Raw genomic sequence first — 19,083 nt, 5'->3', positions numbered from 1 at the left:
TGTTTTGCATGTATCAATAAAATTAATATTACATCTTATGTGTAAAACGCATCTTGTTAAGCATGAGTACTACAAATCGGCTCTTATTTTATTTATGTTTTTATGTTTGTATTGCTATTTCATACGCATGATTGTAAGAGTTAAATAATTGTAAATATGTACGTGCAGCTATTGCCTAAGTATTAATTATTTATGATTAAAACAACACTTGTCAAAAATTGTGCAATTTTATCAGTAACATGACAATAGCGAATGTGAAATTTCTTTTGCATGAATCGAAAGTTCGTAACTTTGAAAAAATTCAACTCCATATGATTGTAATTATAATGATTTAAAAGTGTACAATCAAAATAAGGACAAAAAAATATTAAATCCAAGTAAACAATTTGCGATTTACTTGCGATATATGTACAAAATTTATAATAATACAGATAAAATGCGAGCCAAACTTTTTCTTAAAAAGAAAAATGTGATGTGGCGTATAATGCCTATTGTAAAATGAGAATTTCTAAATTCACTCATTGCCTCCACGAATGAAGCTATGACAATTTAGACGCAATTAAATTGTAAATATGTACAATCGTAAGTATTATAGTAACGACGAAAAAGCAGAGCACTGACTAATACCATAGTATAACTAATTAGTGCATCCCTGTAACGTCCTAATGTATCAGAATAACTGTTTCATCTTTCTAGTGATTACACATATAATCACGATTTAAAAAAAAAGTTATAATTTTATATTTTTATGCTGAGATATTACTAGTGCATAAGTAATTGTACATGATTAAAATTAAGTGACATACACTTACTAATCATTACAAAGTCTTTCTCTACTTAGCACATTAGAGAAAGCACATTTTCACCATTTATTGTATTAATAAAATTATATTTCTACGTTAGATTAATGGCTAATAAGCCATATTATATATCTCATTATATATAATTGTAACCATATTCTTATGAACACATCGTACAAGCTAAACGCTCGAAAAAGCCAATCCACTCCGAATTTTTTTCGAGGAAAAACAAATGTTCGTTTGAAATAGATTCGGAAAACAGAAAGAAGCACTGAATGTAAAAAAATCATATACAAATCGTCGGAAAATTACAAAGCGAGTTTTGTAAAATTTGAAAACACTTTGGTTTCTTAGAACCGTTGAGAGATCACGGTTGGGATTTTTCGATCGATTCAATGAATTATTCTTATATTTACTACTAGGTATCGAATCACGCAGGCAAGTACGGCATCGACTTGGCATTATCCGTCGTTTGCAAATCGCTCTCAATGTCCAATCGGCGCACGCGCACCCTCTGCTTGTAATGATACTCCTTTAAGTAGGTCTTCAAGCTCTTGGGCAACTGTAGCCTGTTGATGCCGTCGTAGGTCGTACGACTGCTGATGACGGCGCGGCAGAGATGCTGCAGCGGAAAGGCGAAATTACGGTGCAGCGGTATCGTGAGCATAGGCTCGAAGAACATGCAGCACGACGGGTCCTTGTAGTGCTCGATCAGGCCGCAGACCGTGTTGGACGCGTAGACGCCGGGATCGTGACTGTCGAAGCTGAACTTGTGATTCCACTGTTCGATGCGGGCGTGCAGCGATCGGCCGTACTTGCGAAAACTGACGGAGAAGAGGAACTCTTCTTGGGCCGAGTCTCGCAGTAAAAACGTGCCCTCCTGCTTGCCGTCGAGAAGCCTCTCGGCCTCGTAACGATCCATTTTGCCCCAGTAAAATGAACACGTCGTTATAGACTTGAGATCTGGTACGAGGCAGTGTACGTAATCCACCTGGATCGAATGCATTAGTTTTATTAGTTTTAAACACGGTATTTAAAGCACGAAACGATAATCTGCATGAATTTATTGAACTTCATGCTCATTATTACAAGTGTATCGTCGTAAAAACAGTCGACGATCGTACGAGCGCTTACCTGCGTGTGAATAGGCCGTTCGATATTCGATATGAGAGTACAATCGATTTGCGACAGAGCCGACAAAGCCGCCGCCTGTATTCCGGCGTGCGACTGGAACAACGCGGCCAGACTGTCGACCGTGATTCCATTGGGATGCATTTGCTGGATGGCGTTATTATTGTCGCAAACGTTATTATTGCTGTTGTTATTGACGCTGTCCTTGCTGCAGCTGCTCTGGGGTCTGAAACCGGGCGGCGGTTCGACACCCTCTTCCATCTCGCGGGCTCGTTGCAATCGAGCCTGTGCGTCGCAGTCCTGAGATACAAAAAAAAATTGAAAGATTAATCGTTGCAAAAGTTTAGTCAAGTGTTTCTTGAGAAAATTCAAGTTTTCTTTTTGTTCCCAACGTGTAAAACAATGTGAACGAGGTTTTTTTAAATTGAGATTATACAATACTTTTCGTAATGTATGTAATGTTAATATGCAATGAGGTACAAATGCGCAGTTGAACTAAGAAAATGACAAGGCCAAAATTTCTTTTCCAAGCGCACACTTTAGATTTTAAAGTACCCGCAAAAATTACAATGCTTAAAATTCAGGCGTAAAAACCAAATTTTTCAATAAATTCTGAAAAGATTAAAAACTAATGAAAGCGTTTAAAAGGCGATGAATCCACATTCACTATAAAATGCCACTTTCAACAAATCGGAAGTACTTTAGTATGTGTTCTTTGCTACTTCCTGCGCGTGAGTCACGTACTTGTGGTCTAATAAGTGCGATGACGTCACGGGCGTCCAATGCGCTTCAGCTTCTTATTATGAAATGACGCAAAAATTCCGTAGAGCCCAAGAAAGAAAGAGAGAAAGAGTAAAGAAACGCGTGAGAAAACAGATACGACATATCTTATCGCACGTGCGTATGCGAGTCGAGTACAGGATTGAACGTGCGCTTGTTCAAGCGGGTCTCAACAAGTCTGTGCAGTTCGAAACACTCGCTCAGATTATCAATAAGGATGCATGCGAATAAGAGGAGAGGAAAATATTTTTTAACGTACGCGTGTAGCGTGCCATGCTCACTTGCTAAGATTATCTATTTCATTGATTGTTATTGTTGAATCAATAAAATCATAAATATCGATAAAAAAAATCATGCATACCTCCATGGAAAATTCTTCTGGATTGAATCGCGATAAATCTATAACCGGACTAGGTGGTAATGGACCAAGTACTGGGCTTTGTGGCGCCGATCGACTACTTTTGAAGATAACTCCAGCTCCCATGGGGTGATCGTCGGTGCGCCTGTACCCGGTACATACACATTCGGCTGCTGCGCCAGGTATATCGGTGCTCTTGGAGCTTTTGCTTTTCGTGCAATTAAACTTTAGAACCCAATTGCTACGCTTCTTTTTTGACGAGAGAACGTGACTGCATCCTGGTGTTTGATCCTTACTTCGTTGTTTGCCTAAACATGTAAAATCTCATTAAATAATACATTTTTACTAAAATTCTAATAAGGAATATCACAAAATTTCAGTAAATTTTACCTTTTCTTCTTCCAAACGACAAAGTTTTTGATGATCTTCTTAAAGCAGGATTACCTGAATTATCTTCAGAACTACTGCTTGTGCTACTACCACCAGAATTGCTATTACCTGCCTCAAACTGTTTCAAAGCTTCTTGTTCGCTGGCTAAAAAGTTACCATTACTAGATTGACATTGTTTAGCTTCTTGCGCGTCTCTATGCTGACTATACAATGTTTCAAATCTTGAATTGTGATTGCTTATATCTGAATCCAATCGAATATTGTCCAAACGTTCTTCTGATTTACTAATTCTGCAACGAACTTCATTAGGACTTATATTTGATGGTAAATTATTACCATTATTTTCCTGAACAGCTAAGTCAGTTGGATGACTTCTTTCCGGTGTATCGGCATAAGGACAGTTTCGTACTCGATATCCTTTGAGCGAATGTTTATGACTGTCCATTGTAATGGTTTCTCTGAGACTAGCAAAATGCTGTCCCATTGTTAGATTTAAGAACGAGCATTTTTTTTCTTTTGTTTTTGATCAAATTGTACTTTGTTCTTGTTTTGATCAAAAACATGCAGATTGACTAGAAGTTATTCACCATTATCCGATTCAACTTCAAACAGCAATTTCAATCTGTAACATATAACATCTTTCATAAATACATTTATTGTATCATATTATATTTATAACATTATGTTTCTGTTAAAAAATTACTCATGAAAATCAAAAAAATGTATAATTAAAAAATGTAGTAATTTTTAAATATAGATTCATAAAGACATAAAATGTGATTTGATACTAGTTACTACTTGCATTAAAAAAAAACGAATAAAAAATTGATTAATTTTACTGAACATGTGGAAGACTAATTACTCAGAGCAATGAATGACCTTAACTTCATTCAAACTTAAAAAGTCAGCTGAGAATACTATCACTATAAGATATAAAACGTCTTGTATGATATTTGGAAAATTTCATGCATTTTATCACGCGACAAAAAAGACAGGAAATGCAAGATTCAGAAATAGTTTTTAGTGATTTTTTTCATTAATCATGTCAAAATGAAAGCGTAATAAATAAATAAAAATAATATGAATAAAAACTTCATTCGTTCGTTGTAACTGCAGTCTCAAGCACGTTATTTTAAAGTCGTTAAACTGTCACTATTCGACAAGGAAGCGTGACTTGAAGTTATTGTTAGAAGGAAAAAAAAAGAAGTTTATTACCAAATAATTTTTCGCGATGTTCGTTACGTCAATAATGAAAAATAACTTAATAATCAAGGCTGATAGCGATCGAGTAATTTTTCTTATCAGTCGAAAGGAATAACAACAGACGATACACGATCGCGCAAATACAATAATTTTGCAACGCTGTATCGTGCTGCAATACGAAAATAGATCCAGAGCATAAGGCTGATCTCTCTTGTCAATATGCAAAAGGTTAAACTGTTATTGTTCGCTCAGTGTGTATGCATATTTTTCAGTGCGCGCACCGTATAACTCGGTGTAATTTTTATTTTTACAAACAAACTATACGAGCACTCCCGCAAACAGTCCAATTATTTTTTCCTCCTTTTGAACGTCGTTATAACTCGACAAAGTTAGTTATAGGTATATTTATATACATGGATGACACGAGTAGAATATGGAGTGCACGAGAGGCGCGTAAGAAAACTTATTCACCATACTGTATAGGCATACCCGTCGTATGAGTCACTCATTGAGCTCCGTGCACGCTTCTCTCGCGCCGTTTGTACAACCAAGCTATATGTCTCGTCGTTAAAGCACACACCGCGCAATATATACGCTTATAGGGCGCATCGCATACACACACTACGGTAGACGACGCGAGCGAGTCGTTTTGTAACGGGAATATCTTCGGAGCAATTTACCAATTACCGAGTAATACGTTTGTTATGCTGCACAGCATGCTCGGCACTCTCAGCGTCACAGGCACGCTCGGCGATGATTTCGCTCTACGCACAACGTTTGCTCGTGCTGCACAAGTTTAATACGCAGTAAGCGCGACGACGTCGAAAACAACAACAACAACAACGACTCAGCCCACGCGCGAGGATTTAGCAACGCAGCAGCAGCAAAAGCAGCGGGCTGCATCAGCCTACTCGCGCGAAACACTTTCTCATTAAAGATATATCGTACTTTTACGCATAATACGCGAGGCAGCAGCAGGAATCAGGCCTCTTTTCGCAATGTAACATCCAAGAAAGTCCACTTACGCGATGTTTATTTCGACAGAGGCTCGCGCTCGTGTGCAGCCGTCGCAGATAAGAGAGTCCCCCGAAGACGAGAAAGAGAGAGAGAGAGTAAAAAAGAAACAAGTTTATTTCTATTTCGATTCTCCGTCAGCACACACACATGCTATGCGAGACGCAACTTTAAATTCGCGTGCGTCGTGCTGCTGCTGAATTTTGACGAGAGACGCAGAATTTTATATAAAAGCGAAGGTAAACACGAACACGCATTCCTCACGCCTTTCTCTCGCTATACATGTATACATACACTGCTGCTGCTACTGCTTGCGCGCAATGGCAACACAGTGTAACATATAGCATATACGCGAATCTCGAGCTGTGCACGAGAAAGAGAGAGAACGACTCACGGACGAGGGCAAGGCGTGTGTTGTGTGAGTGTTTTGTGCGCCTCCTCTCTCGCGGACACAACTGCTGCTCCGATGCTGCGATGCTGCTGATGCAGCTGTATATAATTTTACCCCATGCGATTTAAACTTATTGTTTACCTCGATTTGCAAGAACAAGCTGACTATTATAGATCGGGTTGATAAAAAAGCCTGGCCAGTCAATCATCCATCGGTATAGCTGTAACAGGCGAATCGACGTGATTGCGGAGACTCCGTTGTATACGAGCAAAAAAAAACAACTCGTTGGCGCTGTTTGTTTACAATCGCGTATACGCTGGCGCACAATATTCCACGACGTAGTTGTATTTGTATATGAATCACACGCAGAGAGAAGTGTTGTTCGTGCACGGGGGTGCGTGCAGCACGCACGCACTGATACACACTGGCACAGAGCACGCTAATACTCTCGGGGATCGTCGTCTACGAGCCTTGCCTCGAACAGACAACGCGGCGCACTGACTGCGCGAGGAGGCGCGAGGCGTATTTTACGCAGAGTCTGACTCTCTGTATATGTATGTGTGCATAATGTATTGCGGCAGCAGCGCGCGCGCGGACCAGCAGCAGCAGCGACTATGACTGCTGCATCGAGAAATAATCATCATAACGCAGTCGTGATTCGCTATGTATAGGTGTATAGCGTGTATGTGTGTATACGTCCTGCCTTTTCTTGCTTGTATGTAGGTATACACGGTGCGCAATAGGCTCGTCTCTGTCGGTTTGACGTGCGCTCGCAGCAACACCGAGGCAGCACTGCCCACGGATCAGATGGGGCCCCCTACCCGCCTACTGGCCCCACCGCTGCTGCTGCTGCTGCGCGTCTCGACTATCAGATGTATTATATGCAATATAAAGATCTGTGTTGTGTTGTTTCGTGCTACACACGACGATGACGGCATGCGATTTTGCGGACGCGCATGAGGTTCGTTCATTTTCGGTACAGGTTCGATGACTGCGACGACGTTCGATTCCTCCACAGTTGACTTTGAAAAATATATTGTAAACATCGTAATCTACTTTGGGAGTTTTATCATGGTGAACTGTCAGAGATAGCGACTTGCTCCGATCTAATTTTTTGTTTTTTTTTTGTTATTGTTTTACTGTGGGCATACTTATACCTGCGCAGGTGTTTCAAATTCATGTATACGTAAGGCAATCAATTTTTTTCTTATCGGTATTTTTTTTCATCAACACTTGAATTGTATTATTGCGAAAAAAATGTAAGGTACGCACTTGACACGTTTTGTGAATGATGATTGACAAGTACGTTATTTACTACGAATTCAAGTGTGATAAATTGACCTGTAAAAATTACAACATTTGAATGTTACAATTTTTTATTCGTACTTCGCACCAATAAATTTATCAATAATAATCAAACGAGTTGCTTTGAACTTCACTGTAATTTTTTATCATAGGTGATTTAGCGGCACACGAAAAAAATCATAAGGTGGCCGATTTCGGCTGCTCTCATCGTGAGCAGACATAAACAAAATTTCTCGCTGAAAATGGATACCGAAATAAACAAGATACTTGCTGCGAATTCAGTGCCTGGAGTAATTTGAGATTCATTAAAAACATTCTTACAAAACATTAATTCGGGATTAATTTTATCTATATTGATTTTTTAAAGATACCACCACAGGCTTACTACATTCCAAATTTTATAACTGAAGAAGAAGAAAATGATATAATTCAAAAAATACAAAGTGCACCACAGCCAAAATGGACACAATTGAGCCATAGGAGGCTTCAAAATTGGGGTGGTATTCCTCATCCCAAAGGAATGATAGCAGAGGAAATTCCTCAAGTATATCTTTTTTATGTACAACTTTAGAAAAAAAATTTTTTGAGAATTTCATTTATATTATGTTGTATTATTGGTTGTAGTGGCTGAAAAAGCAAATTGACAAGATTGCAGAGTTGCATATTTTTGATGACAGCAAAAGACCCAATCATGTATTGATAAATGAATATTTGCCTGGCCAAGGCATCATGGTAAATTTTTTAGAAGCATTTTCTTTGAAAAAAATCTAAATTTCTATCGAAATTTGTCTAATCTAAATTTGTGATTTTTCTGTAGCCTCATTCTGATGGTCCTATGTTTCATCCAATTGTGACAACTATCAGTTGTGGATCACATACTCAGTTAACGTTTTATAAAAGACATGATACAAATAATATTGTAAATATCATACGCTTACACCAAATATTAGTTCAATAAATAGTAGCCTTGATTGAAATTCTCTTTAATACTTATTTTCATTTGCATTTCAGGAGTTACCAGAGAAAGAGTTTAGTCTATTACTAGAACCAAGAAGCTTATTGGTATTGCAAAAAGACTTGTACCATAATTATTTACATTCAATTGAGGAATCAAATAACGATAAGATAAATCAGAAAGTGGTGAGGAACTTACCATTGTGTGCAAAGTCATTTAGTGAGGAAGAATTAATACCACGTTCAACAAGATATTCATTAACTATAAGACATGTTCCTAAAACTTCTAAATTTAAAATAAAACTTGGAAAATAATACATTGAAAAAGCAATTTTTTTTCGTCATTGAAAAATAGTCTTAATATATTTCTATAGATTGTAAAAAATATCTTATTTTCTAAAAACTGATTTGCGCATTTATATACAAATGTGTTTAAATTAAGCCTTTGGATCGGATTTTGGAGACATATTCACGTCTTCTAAGCTTACATCCATAATTTCTTCATCTGATTCGTCCAACATTCCTTGTAAAGAGTGTATAGAAGATATAAGAACATGAAATTGCTTTCTTCTCATTTCAAGTTTTTGCTCCAGATGATATGATTTTTCCTAAAAAATATTGGAGTTATATAATTTATAACTTTTGATTTTTAGTGAATACTAAAATCTACATACTTTCAAAACACTTAATTCCTTTTGTAAATTTGCAAGCTTGAGATCTGTTTCTTTCCTATCTGGCTGCTCCATTATCACTTTAGCTAAAACATCATATTCTATTCTATTCTTTCTCACTCGTTTTGCTTCTTGCAACTCTGCTTTAGTTTTTTCAATGTTGAGTTTAGCTTCTTTAATTTCTAACTCAATTTCGTCAGCTAATTCCTCGTAATTCTTCAATTCATCCTGGCTCATTTGAGCAGCTATCCGAGACTTTTTCTGAGCATATTCACATTGTGATAATTGAGGTAACATTCTTTCGTGTAAATTATGATCTACCTCTGGATTATTGACCCATTTAATGAAAGATTTGAGCAAAGCATTAATTCGACGATCATCTCCAATACCATCTCCATCGATCAATAATCGACGTCTAATAACTTCCTCTGCAAAAAGTCGAAAAATTAATTGATTTCAACTGGTGCAACTTCGACCAGAAAACAGTAAATTTTTCGAGTGTCAACAATGGTCGGCGTAACAGTATTTTTAACAATTTCAACTCACCGTCTGACATACTAATGGTATAATAATTCAAAATGAAGTCTCGTTAATGGCACAAAATTTAATCAAGTATCAAATTCGACAATGATTGTTTTAACTGACAGTTTACATTGATTGTACACACATGTGGCGTCCGCTTGGGATACTTTAACACTGGATGTTTCGCGTTTGTTTTAACCTCGAATCTATTTCATTGTATTTGCTATAATTTGGCAGTCGAAGTCGGCTGTGTACAGGCGAGCCTACAATGCGCTGTCGCGTGCAGCACTAGTTGTAGTCGTCAGCGGTCGGACGTCGAGTTTCGGAGCAGCGCGGCAAGGATCTGAAATCTGAATGAACCGAATATCGAACAAAAATGACAGGGCTAGGATAAATAAATCTAAAATATTTGAAATTAAAGTAATGTTTGGATACAAATAACATGAACAAATATTATTATTTCATTAAAAATTGCCCACATTTCAGTACTTGAAGAATGTATGTATATGATCAATTGAGAGGAGTTTCAGATAAAAAGGAGTGAATGAAAATGCTAGTTTTTCAATTTTTGAAACACATAAAAAATTTATTATTATAAATATATAATATATTAAATTAGCTATGGTATTACAAGCACACTGTGCGTGTTCACATAAAACAAATTTGCTAATTATCTTATAAATACAGTATAAAATATTATTTACATTTTTTCCTATAAAATTCTTATTAAATATGTAAAAAGAATAAAACAATAAAATTAAACAATGCAACAACAGATGCAACTAAATTTTTTTGCTAGTGTTATTTGACTGGTTAGCACTGGATTCGAAGAGCAGTGGTCTGAGCTGCACTGGATCCTTATCGACTTTTTGTAAAAGTTGGAAACAACCAGTACCAATGGGAGCCGGAATTCCCATGATGATGGACTCAGACACACCTGTAATGGCGTCTCTTTGTCCGTAATAGGCTCCATCATACAGATGATCGGTGGTATTTTCAAAAGATGCCAAATTGAGAACGGACACCTTCTGTTTCGACAAGCCCTGTCGGTTGACACCCAGTACGGTACCGTCCCTCGTCATGAGATCGGCGACGAGGGTCAAGTGACGACGATCGATGCTCATTCCGTGATTCTCCATGACGCACTTGATCTCCTTCATGATGGTTGTGCGAGCGGCCTCGATGCCCAGAGTCTGCCAAACCTCGATGGTATTGTTGGACGTGCAGCTGGCGCCTTTGACGCCTCGCGTAGCCATGACCTCGCGCATGTTGTAGCCCTCCACGAACAGCTTGTATTTCGTTTTGCCCGTCGAGTCGTCGTGGTGTATGACTGCCCTCGTTACCGAGGCTATGCCCTTTACCGCGATGTTGGGCAGGTTCTCCTTTAGATTGGCCATCAGAGTACTGAGGCTTACTTTTGACTTCATCCTGCTGGGATAAATGGTGAGCTTCCAGGCTCTTTCATTGACTTCGACGGCTTGTTCATTGATTTTCAACTTGGAAGTGCAGATCGCATGAGCGATAGTGTAGATGTTGATTTCGAGTTTCAGAAGTCTTATGCGCTCGCTGGCAATTTTTAAAACAAGACGGACACCTTTGGGATCGACGTCATCTAGAATGCACTTGGTTATTTCGCCGAGAGTTGTTCTTTCTATGCGACCCTTGACTCTACGAGCGAACTCCGGATCCGTATCGTTATCCAGCGCAGTTGTAATAATAGGTGTACTAATTTTAGCGCTGCCGTTGATGATTTCCTTGATACGCGGTACACCCTGAGTGATGTTCATCGAAGCGACTCCGGCGAAATGGAAGGTTTTCAGGGTCATCTGCGTGCCCGGCTCACCAATACTTTGGGCTGCCAAGGCGCCCACGGCAGTGCCAGGTTCGATTTTGGCCTTCATGTACTTGTCCTTGCAAGTTTGTACGAACTCGACCAGCTGAGACACGGTCAAGCGCTCGATGTGTCGATACACAGGCGCGTCTCCCTTCAAATTGTGTCGCATCTTCGAGACTCTGATTGCAGTGGCCTTTAAAAATTGCTTAATTTCGTCGCTAAAATCTTTGCTCAAGCAGCTGAACTCGTCGGTTTCGAGCAACTCCTCTGTCGCCTTGGTTATCCTCGGGCCGTCGAGCGGTTCCTCGTCGGGGCAGAGGTTTCTCGCCCTCACGTCCTCGAGGACGCGCTTGTAATCCACCGGGCAGTCTTTACCTTCCATGTAAGTGGGGTCCAATTCGTCGTTTCCGTACTTGTGTTGGACGAGATCGCCGACGGCGTTGCGCACGGTCATGTCGTAATGAAGCACCAGATCCTCCAAGCTCTTGACGAGACGTCGCTGCATGTAGCCGGTCTCGGCCGTCTTGACGGCCGTGTCGACGAGACCCTCGCGACCGCCCATCGTGTGGAAGAAGAACTCGGTCGGCGTCAGGCCCGAGTAAAAGGAGTTCTCGACGAAGCCCTTGGCAGCTGGCTCCTTGTTGAACTTGCGGAAGTGAGGCAGAGCTCGATCCTCGAAACCGTTGGGTACGCGGTGACCGCTGATGGCCTGCTGGCCCACGCAGGCTATCATCTGCGAGATGTTGATGAAACTACCCTTCGACCCGGACAGAGCCATAGTAAGCGGACTGTTGCTCGGGTGCAGCTCTTTGAGGCAGATCTTACCGGCGTGATCACGAATTACTGACAGCTCCTTGAGTATCATGGCCTCGAGGGTCTCCTCCTCGTTGCAGCCGGGCTGACAGGCCAATTTGCCATCTTCCATGCGTTTGATGTACTCGTTGCACTTGGCGTAGCCACTTTCCAGCAACTTTCTCTTGGCGTCGAGCAGACCCTGGCCCGGCGTCACGTCCTCGATGCCGATGGAGAAGCCACGATTCATGAGGTAGTAACTGGCCACCCTGGCCATTCTCCACATAACGGACGTCGACGCGTCCTCGCCCCAGTCGCGCAGCAGGATGTAAAAGATATTCTGCTTGGAGCCGGAGCCGAGAGTCGATTTGTCCATGGAGCCGGCGAGCAATTCTGAATTGCGTATGATGACGTACGAGTCGTTCACGCAGAGCTCTTCGCCACTCGTGTAGGCTTTGCCTTTGGTTTTCAAATTGGCCTTGATCGGGCACTTGTTGTTCGGTCGAATCAGCAGGCTGAAAATCTGCTTTCCAGTCCACAGGACCATCGGCTTCATGATGGCCGGTGGTGGCAACGTTATTGCGGTATTCGAATCCTGGCCAACGAGGATTTGACCGATTATTTGACAGACCTGAGCTTTGTTGAAAAAATTGTCTTTGCGCGTCAGCAGATAGGATCCAGTGATGAAATCTTGTGTCGCGGCGATCATCAGCTCGCCGTTGCGGGGCGTCACGAGATTCGACTTGTTGCCCATCAGCACCAGAGCCTCGGCGCGGGCCTCTTCGGTCTGCGGCAAGTGCAGATTCATCTCGTCGCCGTCGAAGTCCGCGTTGTAGGGCGTGCAGACGCACTCGTTGAAGCGGAACGTGCGATCCCGCAGCACCTTGGCTTTGTGGGCCATTATACTGAGTTTGTGAAGGGACGGCTGACGATTGAACAGCACCACGTCGTCGTCGAGAAGATGCCTTTCGACCGTGTCGCCGTAATCGAGATTTTTGGCTACCTGATCACGGTTTCTTGCATGCTTCAACATAAACATGAGTTTGTTTTTCCTTTTAATGACGTAATTGGCACCGGGATGTACATCTGCTCCATTGATAATCAACTGTCTCATAAATTCAATATTTATTTTTGTGACTTTTTCTGGATAAGTCAAAATTTTAGCTACTTCAACAGGCACGCCAACCTGCTCGATTCTCAAGTTTGGGTCGGGTGAAATGACAGTTCTGCTGGAGAAATCAACACGTTTACCTGATAGATTACCTCTAAAACGGCCTTGCTTCCCTTTTAGCCGCTGAACCAAACCTTTGCTTTTACCTTTAGGAAGCAAAGAAAGTGGAACACCAGTCAGTGGTAATTCACTGTTTAAATATAAGCCACAAGTAAGTTGTAAAGCCTGAAACACTTGATTGTAATTACTCACTGAAATTCCATTTACTCTGTTACCTCTCATCACATCATTGAGATGCAGAATACTGGAAAGTCCAACGGTCAAACTATCTTCATTAGTACCTGCTCTCATTTCTGAAGTTACACTGGGTCTGATACAAACTGGAGGAACTGGCATTCTTGTGAGAATAAGATCTTCAGGCATGCTAGTCTCACTATTCATTAAAAGAAGAGGAATATCTTTTTCTGGTATGCGTTTAAAAAGTTGTAGAACTGCATCTGGATACAAGTTTTCCAATTCTAAATTTGGGTTCATACCTTTAAATTCTGGCATTTCATCAATGACATCCTTTAGCGCAGCAATTTTTTCCAGTACCAAAGGATTGGTTTCTTTCTTATTTCTGTATTTCAAATGTACAATCATTAGAAAACCACCTTTCTTAACAGTACCATTAATATCACCACAATATGGACATATTGAACATTTCATAGCTTTTTGTAAAATATCTTTACGTAATTTCTTTTTTTCTAAATAAGTTGTATTTGGCGCTGTAATTTTGGCTAACAGTCTAATTTTATCTTGGTGATTGAGCAAAACAGAAGAACATTTTTTACAAATGGATTGTAGAATATTTATGGTTAATCTAAAGTAACCAGCATGGAAAACTGGCATTTCTAAATCAACGTAGCCAAAGTGACCACTGCATTCGTTCAGTTTCTTTCCACAAGTTTCACATACATTCCCAGAAATGCAAACACCCAATTTTGGATCCAGTAAACCATTCTGAAGTGGTGTGCGATTATTTTCAGAAGCATAAAGTTGTGAAGCTACCACATGCAAGTGACTTTGAAGTTTCATGCGATGCGGACTGTCAATGCCAAATGTGATGTGAGATATTTTTTTCACCCTGTCTGTCTCCCGATACATTTCTTTCCCCATGATTGCGATTGATTTGTATCCGGTACAATGTCTTCTAAACCTTCAAATATAAACGATAAATTAAATTACATAAACATTTATAAACACTAATTAATCAATATCATTAAGACCGACATGACCGAAATAGTAAAAAACGTGTATAGACAAAATTAACCTTTTTAATGGGCCGGTTGCTACCGAATTTCACACATACAATCACTTGCACCGGTATTGCATCAGCTTCGTAGTTCCAACATCTGATTCTGATTTTTACTACACTACAACTGAATTCTACTAATAAGAAGAGCTCATAAACACAGTGCACGTGCGTCTGGGTGCTCTAACGTACTGTACATATATACATAGGTGCGACCATGCGTAGAAGTAGAACAGTGGACGGTGGACCAATTGAATTTAAATGAAAAATGAGATTACTTTCAAACTTCTTAACGGATCAGAATCAAAAAAGCAATTTAAAATTGAATTATTTATAAATTTCGCTTCAATACTAATTGCATCCCAAACTATTATTAAAACTGCAATCAAAAATTTCACAAAATTTTACGTCAGAGGATTTGATAACTGAATTTTTTGCACCTGACATTTATTTGCACAGTCCTTTATTAGAAATTCCAGATAAGTCTCTCAAGTATTGGAAATATTTTTATTTTCATCTCAATCAGTTTGCACGAAAACAATTGTAATTTTGATTTTTTTCTCAAAAATATTTTACAATGCAAAATAAGCATTATAGCAAGGAGTTATAAGAGGACGGACTGTTTACACACAAAATAATACATCGGCATTTGCCGTTTAAATTCTGCATGCATCTTTCATAATTTTGACGTGGTCAAAACGTTTAAATTTGTTAAAGACCGTCACCAATGTGCACAGACTCGGAAAACATTATTTTTATAAATTTATAATTTATTTTTTATTGTGATTATTTAGAACCCGTAACACATTCGAAGAACCAATCAACTATATTATTCCAGGCAGCTCGATGTTTTCACAAAATTATTAAATCATTTTCAACATCGCTCCTGAATTTTTCATTGAATATCAGTTGGAAGCGCCTCATCGGCTTATGAAAAATTTTCAGAGAAATTTTTCTAACATAAAAAAAAAACCATTTTTCAAAGAGCGGCGCTATTTAAACACGGTAATTTTGAAAATTTCCACGTCTAATACACCGTAAGTATTCGCAAGCAGCGCGTGTAAAGAGTTATAAACGTGGCAACCGCGAGACACCGGACCGCAGAGGTGTGATTCTGCGAACACTAGTTTTGGATGCGTGTTTGTCTTTGATAGCTCGTACAAGTGTGTGTAGAGCTTTTCTAAATTTTTTCTTTTTTGTTTATATAAAGGCAAAATATCTAATTAATAGCAAATTACCATGGCGCGAAGCAGTGCTATTTTTCTCTGCTTGCTGTTTTTAATGGTGTTCAGCTTTTCTCTGAGTAAAAAAGTCAGTCATGTCGACAAATTGGACGAGGATAATTGGCAAAACATGCTCGAGGGTGAATGGATGGTCGAATTGTAAGCATTTTTTTCCTTTTATCAACCCTAATAGTTCTTCGCAAAAAGCATTAATCTTGCTATATAAAAACGATGGTGTCTGTTAGAGACAATGAATGTACTGTATGTCGGCGTAAGTTGGGTTAGGAATGTGAGATTGTTTACATTTTATAGTTACATTGTATCAGTCATTATAATCTATATGAACATTTATTTTCAATTTATACTTCAAAACTAAATATGATGAATAAATTTAGAAAACAATTTATCATATGCTGAATTATAATGAACTTATATGGTATTGATGTAGAGTTTTAGATAATTAAGCATAAAATAGCGAAGCAATAATGCTATATACTAAAAAGTCATGTTAAACCCTATTAATTAAGTATTTTATTTCAGCTATGCACCTTGGTGTCCTGCTTGTAAAGCCTTAGAAAAAATTTGGGAAGGTTTGGCTTTTCAGAAGAAAGAACTAGGCATCAATGTGGGTAAAATTGATGTTACAGACTCACCTGGACTGAGTGGTCGCTTCATGGTCACTGCTCTACCAACTATTTATCAGTAAATAGTTTTTATGTTTAAAATCAGAAAGATTTATTGAATACGGAATATATTTTTTTATATTTATACAGTGTTAAGGATGGTGTATTCCGTCAATACAAAAGCCCAAGAGATAAGGATTCGCTTGTTGAATTTGTCGCTAAGCAAACATGGGCCAAAGTTGAACCTGTTTCCAGTTGGAAAAGTCCCACATCTATTCAAATGTCAATCATTAGCCAATTTTTCAAAATGTCTCAAGTTTTAAGGGTAAATTATCATTTTGATGCTCATTAATTTCAGTTAATCATGGTTTTTTGTTTTTTTTTAATTAAGTCAAATAAGTTTAATAAGTCCATCATATAATTTTTTTTTTTTTATTCATCCTCATTACACCGTTTTAATGAAAAAACATAGGAATTAAGAACTCGTTTTCAGGTTGTCCATAATCATCTGATGGAAGAGTATGGCTTGCCAACATGGGGAGGTTACCTTATCTTTGCTATTGGAACAATCTTCCTTGGTGCTTTCGTTGGCCTGGTAAAATTAAATTTAAAGATTTCAAATGATTTAAATTATCAATTACATTCTGAAATTTTCACTTTTTTTTTAATTTAGTTCATAGTCTGTGTCATTGATTGCATCTATCCACCAAAACAGTTTATGGAACAAACAAAGAAAAAACAAAAAGGTTCAGGTGGTTTTATGTCGGCTGCTGGTTCTAATGAAGATGAAATTGCAAATGCAATTAAAGACGATTTAGTAGATGAAGAAAACAGTGAATCTGGAGATAGTAAGTCTCAAAACAGTACACCAAACGTACGCAAGCGCAAATCACGCAAAGCTGATTAATCCAAATTTATAAAACATGTTTGAATCAGAGATTTTTCATAAAATCTGATTATATTATGATCTGTGTAGAATTGTTTTATTTTGCATAGTTATGTGAAAAAATTTCATAAAATATCTGAATGATTGTGAGAATAAAAATGTGTGTTTTGTATATCTGTGACTAATCAGTGTGAATTTATAGACCATATTGATTTTTTAAAAAAAAACTTTGCAATTAAACTAAAAGAAAGTATACTAAGTCAAAACATTCCAAGATCAATAAATAGTAATGTGCTACAGTGCACTACATTTTTTTAATTAACTCATGTAATTCATCAGCAACTTTATGATATTTTAAATTTATTTAACTAATTTGAATTTTAAGAAGTTTAATTAATTTTAACGTTTTTAATCTAAAATGATGTAATTTTTTATTGTTAATTAAGACAGTTACGATTAACATTAAATACTCAAAGTAGACTGAAAAGTTTATCGCGAAAATACACATTTTCGATGTAATAATTTGTAAAATAATTTACGCTGCAATAATTTTATCAGCTTTAATAATATTTTTTTAGAAGTCCTAACATTTTTATAGTGGGACGTGTTTTATGACTATTTATTTCGCCGTTAAAGTCTTACACCAATAAAACTTTTACTTGAACGCACAAAGATGATCTGTTTTCAATTTTAAAAGAAAATTGAAAATTCTGAAAAAGTTTGACTTATTCTATGGTGTTATTGTACTTGAAATGATACTTTGTTGTATGTATGAGTCAAGTTTTAGTTGCTACAGTATCTTGTTAGGTTGTTCTTTCATTTTCTTAATATTACAAAATCATCATATTATTTGAAATCAGGTATTCCGAATATCATGCATCATTCCATAACATCAGCAAGCAAATATTAAAAGAATTGATCGATAATGTAACAAGCTAAATCAAATTGACTTTGAATGAGGACACGTGACATGATGTAACTTATTGAGTATAAATAAATTTGTATATTAGTTAAATACAATAAACATGTAATTTTATTATTAACAAGCACGAGGCTTCTCCGAGCCTCGTATCAGCTCTCGGATTGTCGTTGGAATAAATATGTACAGAGCCTGGTAAAGCGCGCATGTACAACTCGCGCATCATCTCTCTTTTTGCAAAAGCTGTTTTTGCATGTGCGCGCGTGCGAGCGTCTGCGTACGCCTTGCCGTTAATGTAACATCGACGCCGAGTATATTTTTGTCGACTTGAATACGCGCCGATAAGATTCGATCTGAGTAGGTCTCGTGATTTTCGAGAAAACTTGAAAAACAATCACATAGAGGTGAGTTTCTGTCCCTCTCCGTCGTCGCTCATCGCCGCGTCCGCGTGTTAATATACTATCTCTATATATAATAATACGAACGTACGACGAGAGCGTGTGTATCTTTTAACATTTATTACGCGCGTCGTATTAAGAATCGGGCTTCGAGCACACACGCGTTGACGCAAAGAATTCGCAGAACAAAGCCATTGTGCGCGCTTATTTATAAAATATACTTCTCTCCTTTTTTTTATTCGTCGAGCGAGTTAAACACACTTAGCCGCGCGCGCGTAAGTTGTAAAAAGTATATTTCCGAAAATTGGCGTTTCTTCGCGCTCGTGCACGCTTCAACTTGGCATTCAATGTCGAAAAAACTGATCTAAAAATATGAGTTGAAAGAAGAAGAAAAAACGCGTGCGCGCCTTCGCTTATTATTGCG

General features: G+C 38.3%; 4 protein-coding genes and 1 pseudogene across 5 annotated transcripts; 2 read left to right on the top strand and 3 right to left on the bottom strand.

Annotated features, from left to right (window-relative positions):
• On the bottom strand, positions 1–6,878 carry LOC106650614. The gene is made up of 5 exons (XM_014368741.2): positions 6,209–6,878; positions 3,460–4,081; positions 3,073–3,377; positions 1,935–2,231; positions 1–1,791 (listed from the first exon to the last, which is right to left on the bottom strand). The coding sequence occupies exons 2-5, from the start codon at positions 3,941–3,943 to the stop codon at positions 1,231–1,233; spliced, it is 1,647 nt and encodes a 548-aa protein (XP_014224227.1). The 5' UTR covers positions 3,944–4,081; positions 6,209–6,878; the 3' UTR covers positions 1–1,230.
• A 64-nt stretch (positions 6,879–6,942) lies between these two features.
• LOC106650439 (alpha-ketoglutarate-dependent dioxygenase alkB homolog 6) lies at positions 6,943–8,641 on the top strand. 2 transcript variants are annotated; one of them, XM_014368427.2, is made up of 6 exons: positions 6,943–7,253; positions 7,525–7,662; positions 7,740–7,916; positions 7,997–8,104; positions 8,190–8,291; positions 8,384–8,641. In XM_014368427.2, the coding sequence occupies exons 2-6, from the start codon at positions 7,615–7,617 to the stop codon at positions 8,639–8,641; spliced, it is 693 nt and encodes a 230-aa protein (XP_014223913.1). In that variant the 5' UTR covers positions 6,943–7,253; positions 7,525–7,614. The 2 variants fall into 2 exon arrangements, with proteins under 2 accessions (XP_014223913.1, XP_023318180.1); XM_023462412.1 differs by having other exon boundaries at positions 6,948–7,028.
• A 41-nt stretch (positions 8,642–8,682) lies between these two features.
• On the bottom strand, positions 8,683–9,860 carry LOC106650435 (THO complex subunit 7 homolog). The gene is made up of 3 exons (XM_014368423.2): positions 9,544–9,860; positions 9,001–9,425; positions 8,683–8,934 (listed from the first exon to the last, which is right to left on the bottom strand). The coding sequence occupies exons 1-3, from the start codon at positions 9,551–9,553 to the stop codon at positions 8,764–8,766; spliced, it is 606 nt and encodes a 201-aa protein (XP_014223909.1). The 5' UTR covers positions 9,554–9,860; the 3' UTR covers positions 8,683–8,763.
• Positions 9,861–10,301: 441 nt separating this feature from the next.
• On the bottom strand, positions 10,302–14,810 carry LOC106650289 (annotated as a pseudogene).
• An 892-nt stretch (positions 14,811–15,702) lies between these two features.
• Positions 15,703–18,366, top strand: LOC106650394 (thioredoxin-related transmembrane protein 1-like). The gene is made up of 5 exons (XM_014368366.2): positions 15,703–15,992; positions 16,374–16,535; positions 16,607–16,781; positions 16,950–17,051; positions 17,130–18,366. Exons 1-5 carry the CDS (start codon positions 15,850–15,852, stop codon positions 17,361–17,363), a joined length of 816 nt encoding a protein of 271 aa, XP_014223852.1. The 5' UTR covers positions 15,703–15,849; the 3' UTR covers positions 17,364–18,366.
• The last annotated feature ends 717 nt before the right edge of the window (positions 18,367–19,083 follow it).

Source organism: Trichogramma pretiosum, unplaced genomic scaffold (assembly GCF_000599845.2).
Source record: "Trichogramma pretiosum strain Unisexual culture from Peru unplaced genomic scaffold, Tpre_2.0 scaffold3, whole genome shotgun sequence".
In the NCBI taxonomy this organism is placed as follows: domain Eukaryota; kingdom Metazoa; phylum Arthropoda; class Insecta; order Hymenoptera; family Trichogrammatidae; genus Trichogramma; species Trichogramma pretiosum.
This window is presented reverse-complemented; position numbering and strand designations above follow the sequence as displayed.

Bases quoted from the DNA above. Each gene is read 5' to 3' on its own strand.
- LOC106650439 (XM_014368427.2), top strand. From the start codon at position 7,615: ATGGATACCGAAATAAACAAGATACTTGCTGCGAATTCAGTGCCTGGA. The intron at 7,917-7,996 runs GTATATCTTTTT...TATTGGTTGTAG, and splicing joins TAGCAGAGGAAATTCCTCAA to TGGCTGAAAAAGCAAATTGA. The intron at 8,292-8,383 runs GTAAATATCATA...TTTGCATTTCAG, and splicing joins GACATGATACAAATAATATT to GAGTTACCAGAGAAAGAGTT.
- LOC106650394 (XM_014368366.2), top strand. From the start codon at position 15,850: ATGGCGCGAAGCAGTGCTATTTTTCTCTGCTTGCTGTTTTTAATGGTG. The intron at 16,536-16,606 runs GTAAATAGTTTT...ATATTTATACAG, and splicing joins GCTCTACCAACTATTTATCA to TGTTAAGGATGGTGTATTCC. The intron at 17,052-17,129 runs GTAAAATTAAAT...TTTTTAATTTAG, and splicing joins TTGGTGCTTTCGTTGGCCTG to TTCATAGTCTGTGTCATTGA.
- LOC106650614 (XM_014368741.2), bottom strand. From the start codon at position 3,943: ATGGGACAGCATTTTGCTAGTCTCAGAGAAACCATTACAATGGACAGT. The intron at 3,378-3,459 runs GTAAAATTTACT...TTACATGTTTAG, and splicing joins GTCGTTTGGAAGAAGAAAAG to GCAAACAACGAAGTAAGGAT. The intron at 1,792-1,934 runs GTAAGCGCTCGT...CATTCGATCCAG, and splicing joins AACGGCCTATTCACACGCAG to GTGGATTACGTACACTGCCT.
- LOC106650435 (XM_014368423.2), bottom strand. The intron at 8,935-9,000 runs GTATGTAGATTT...AATATTTTTTAG, and splicing joins AGGAATTAAGTGTTTTGAAA to GAAAAATCATATCATCTGGA.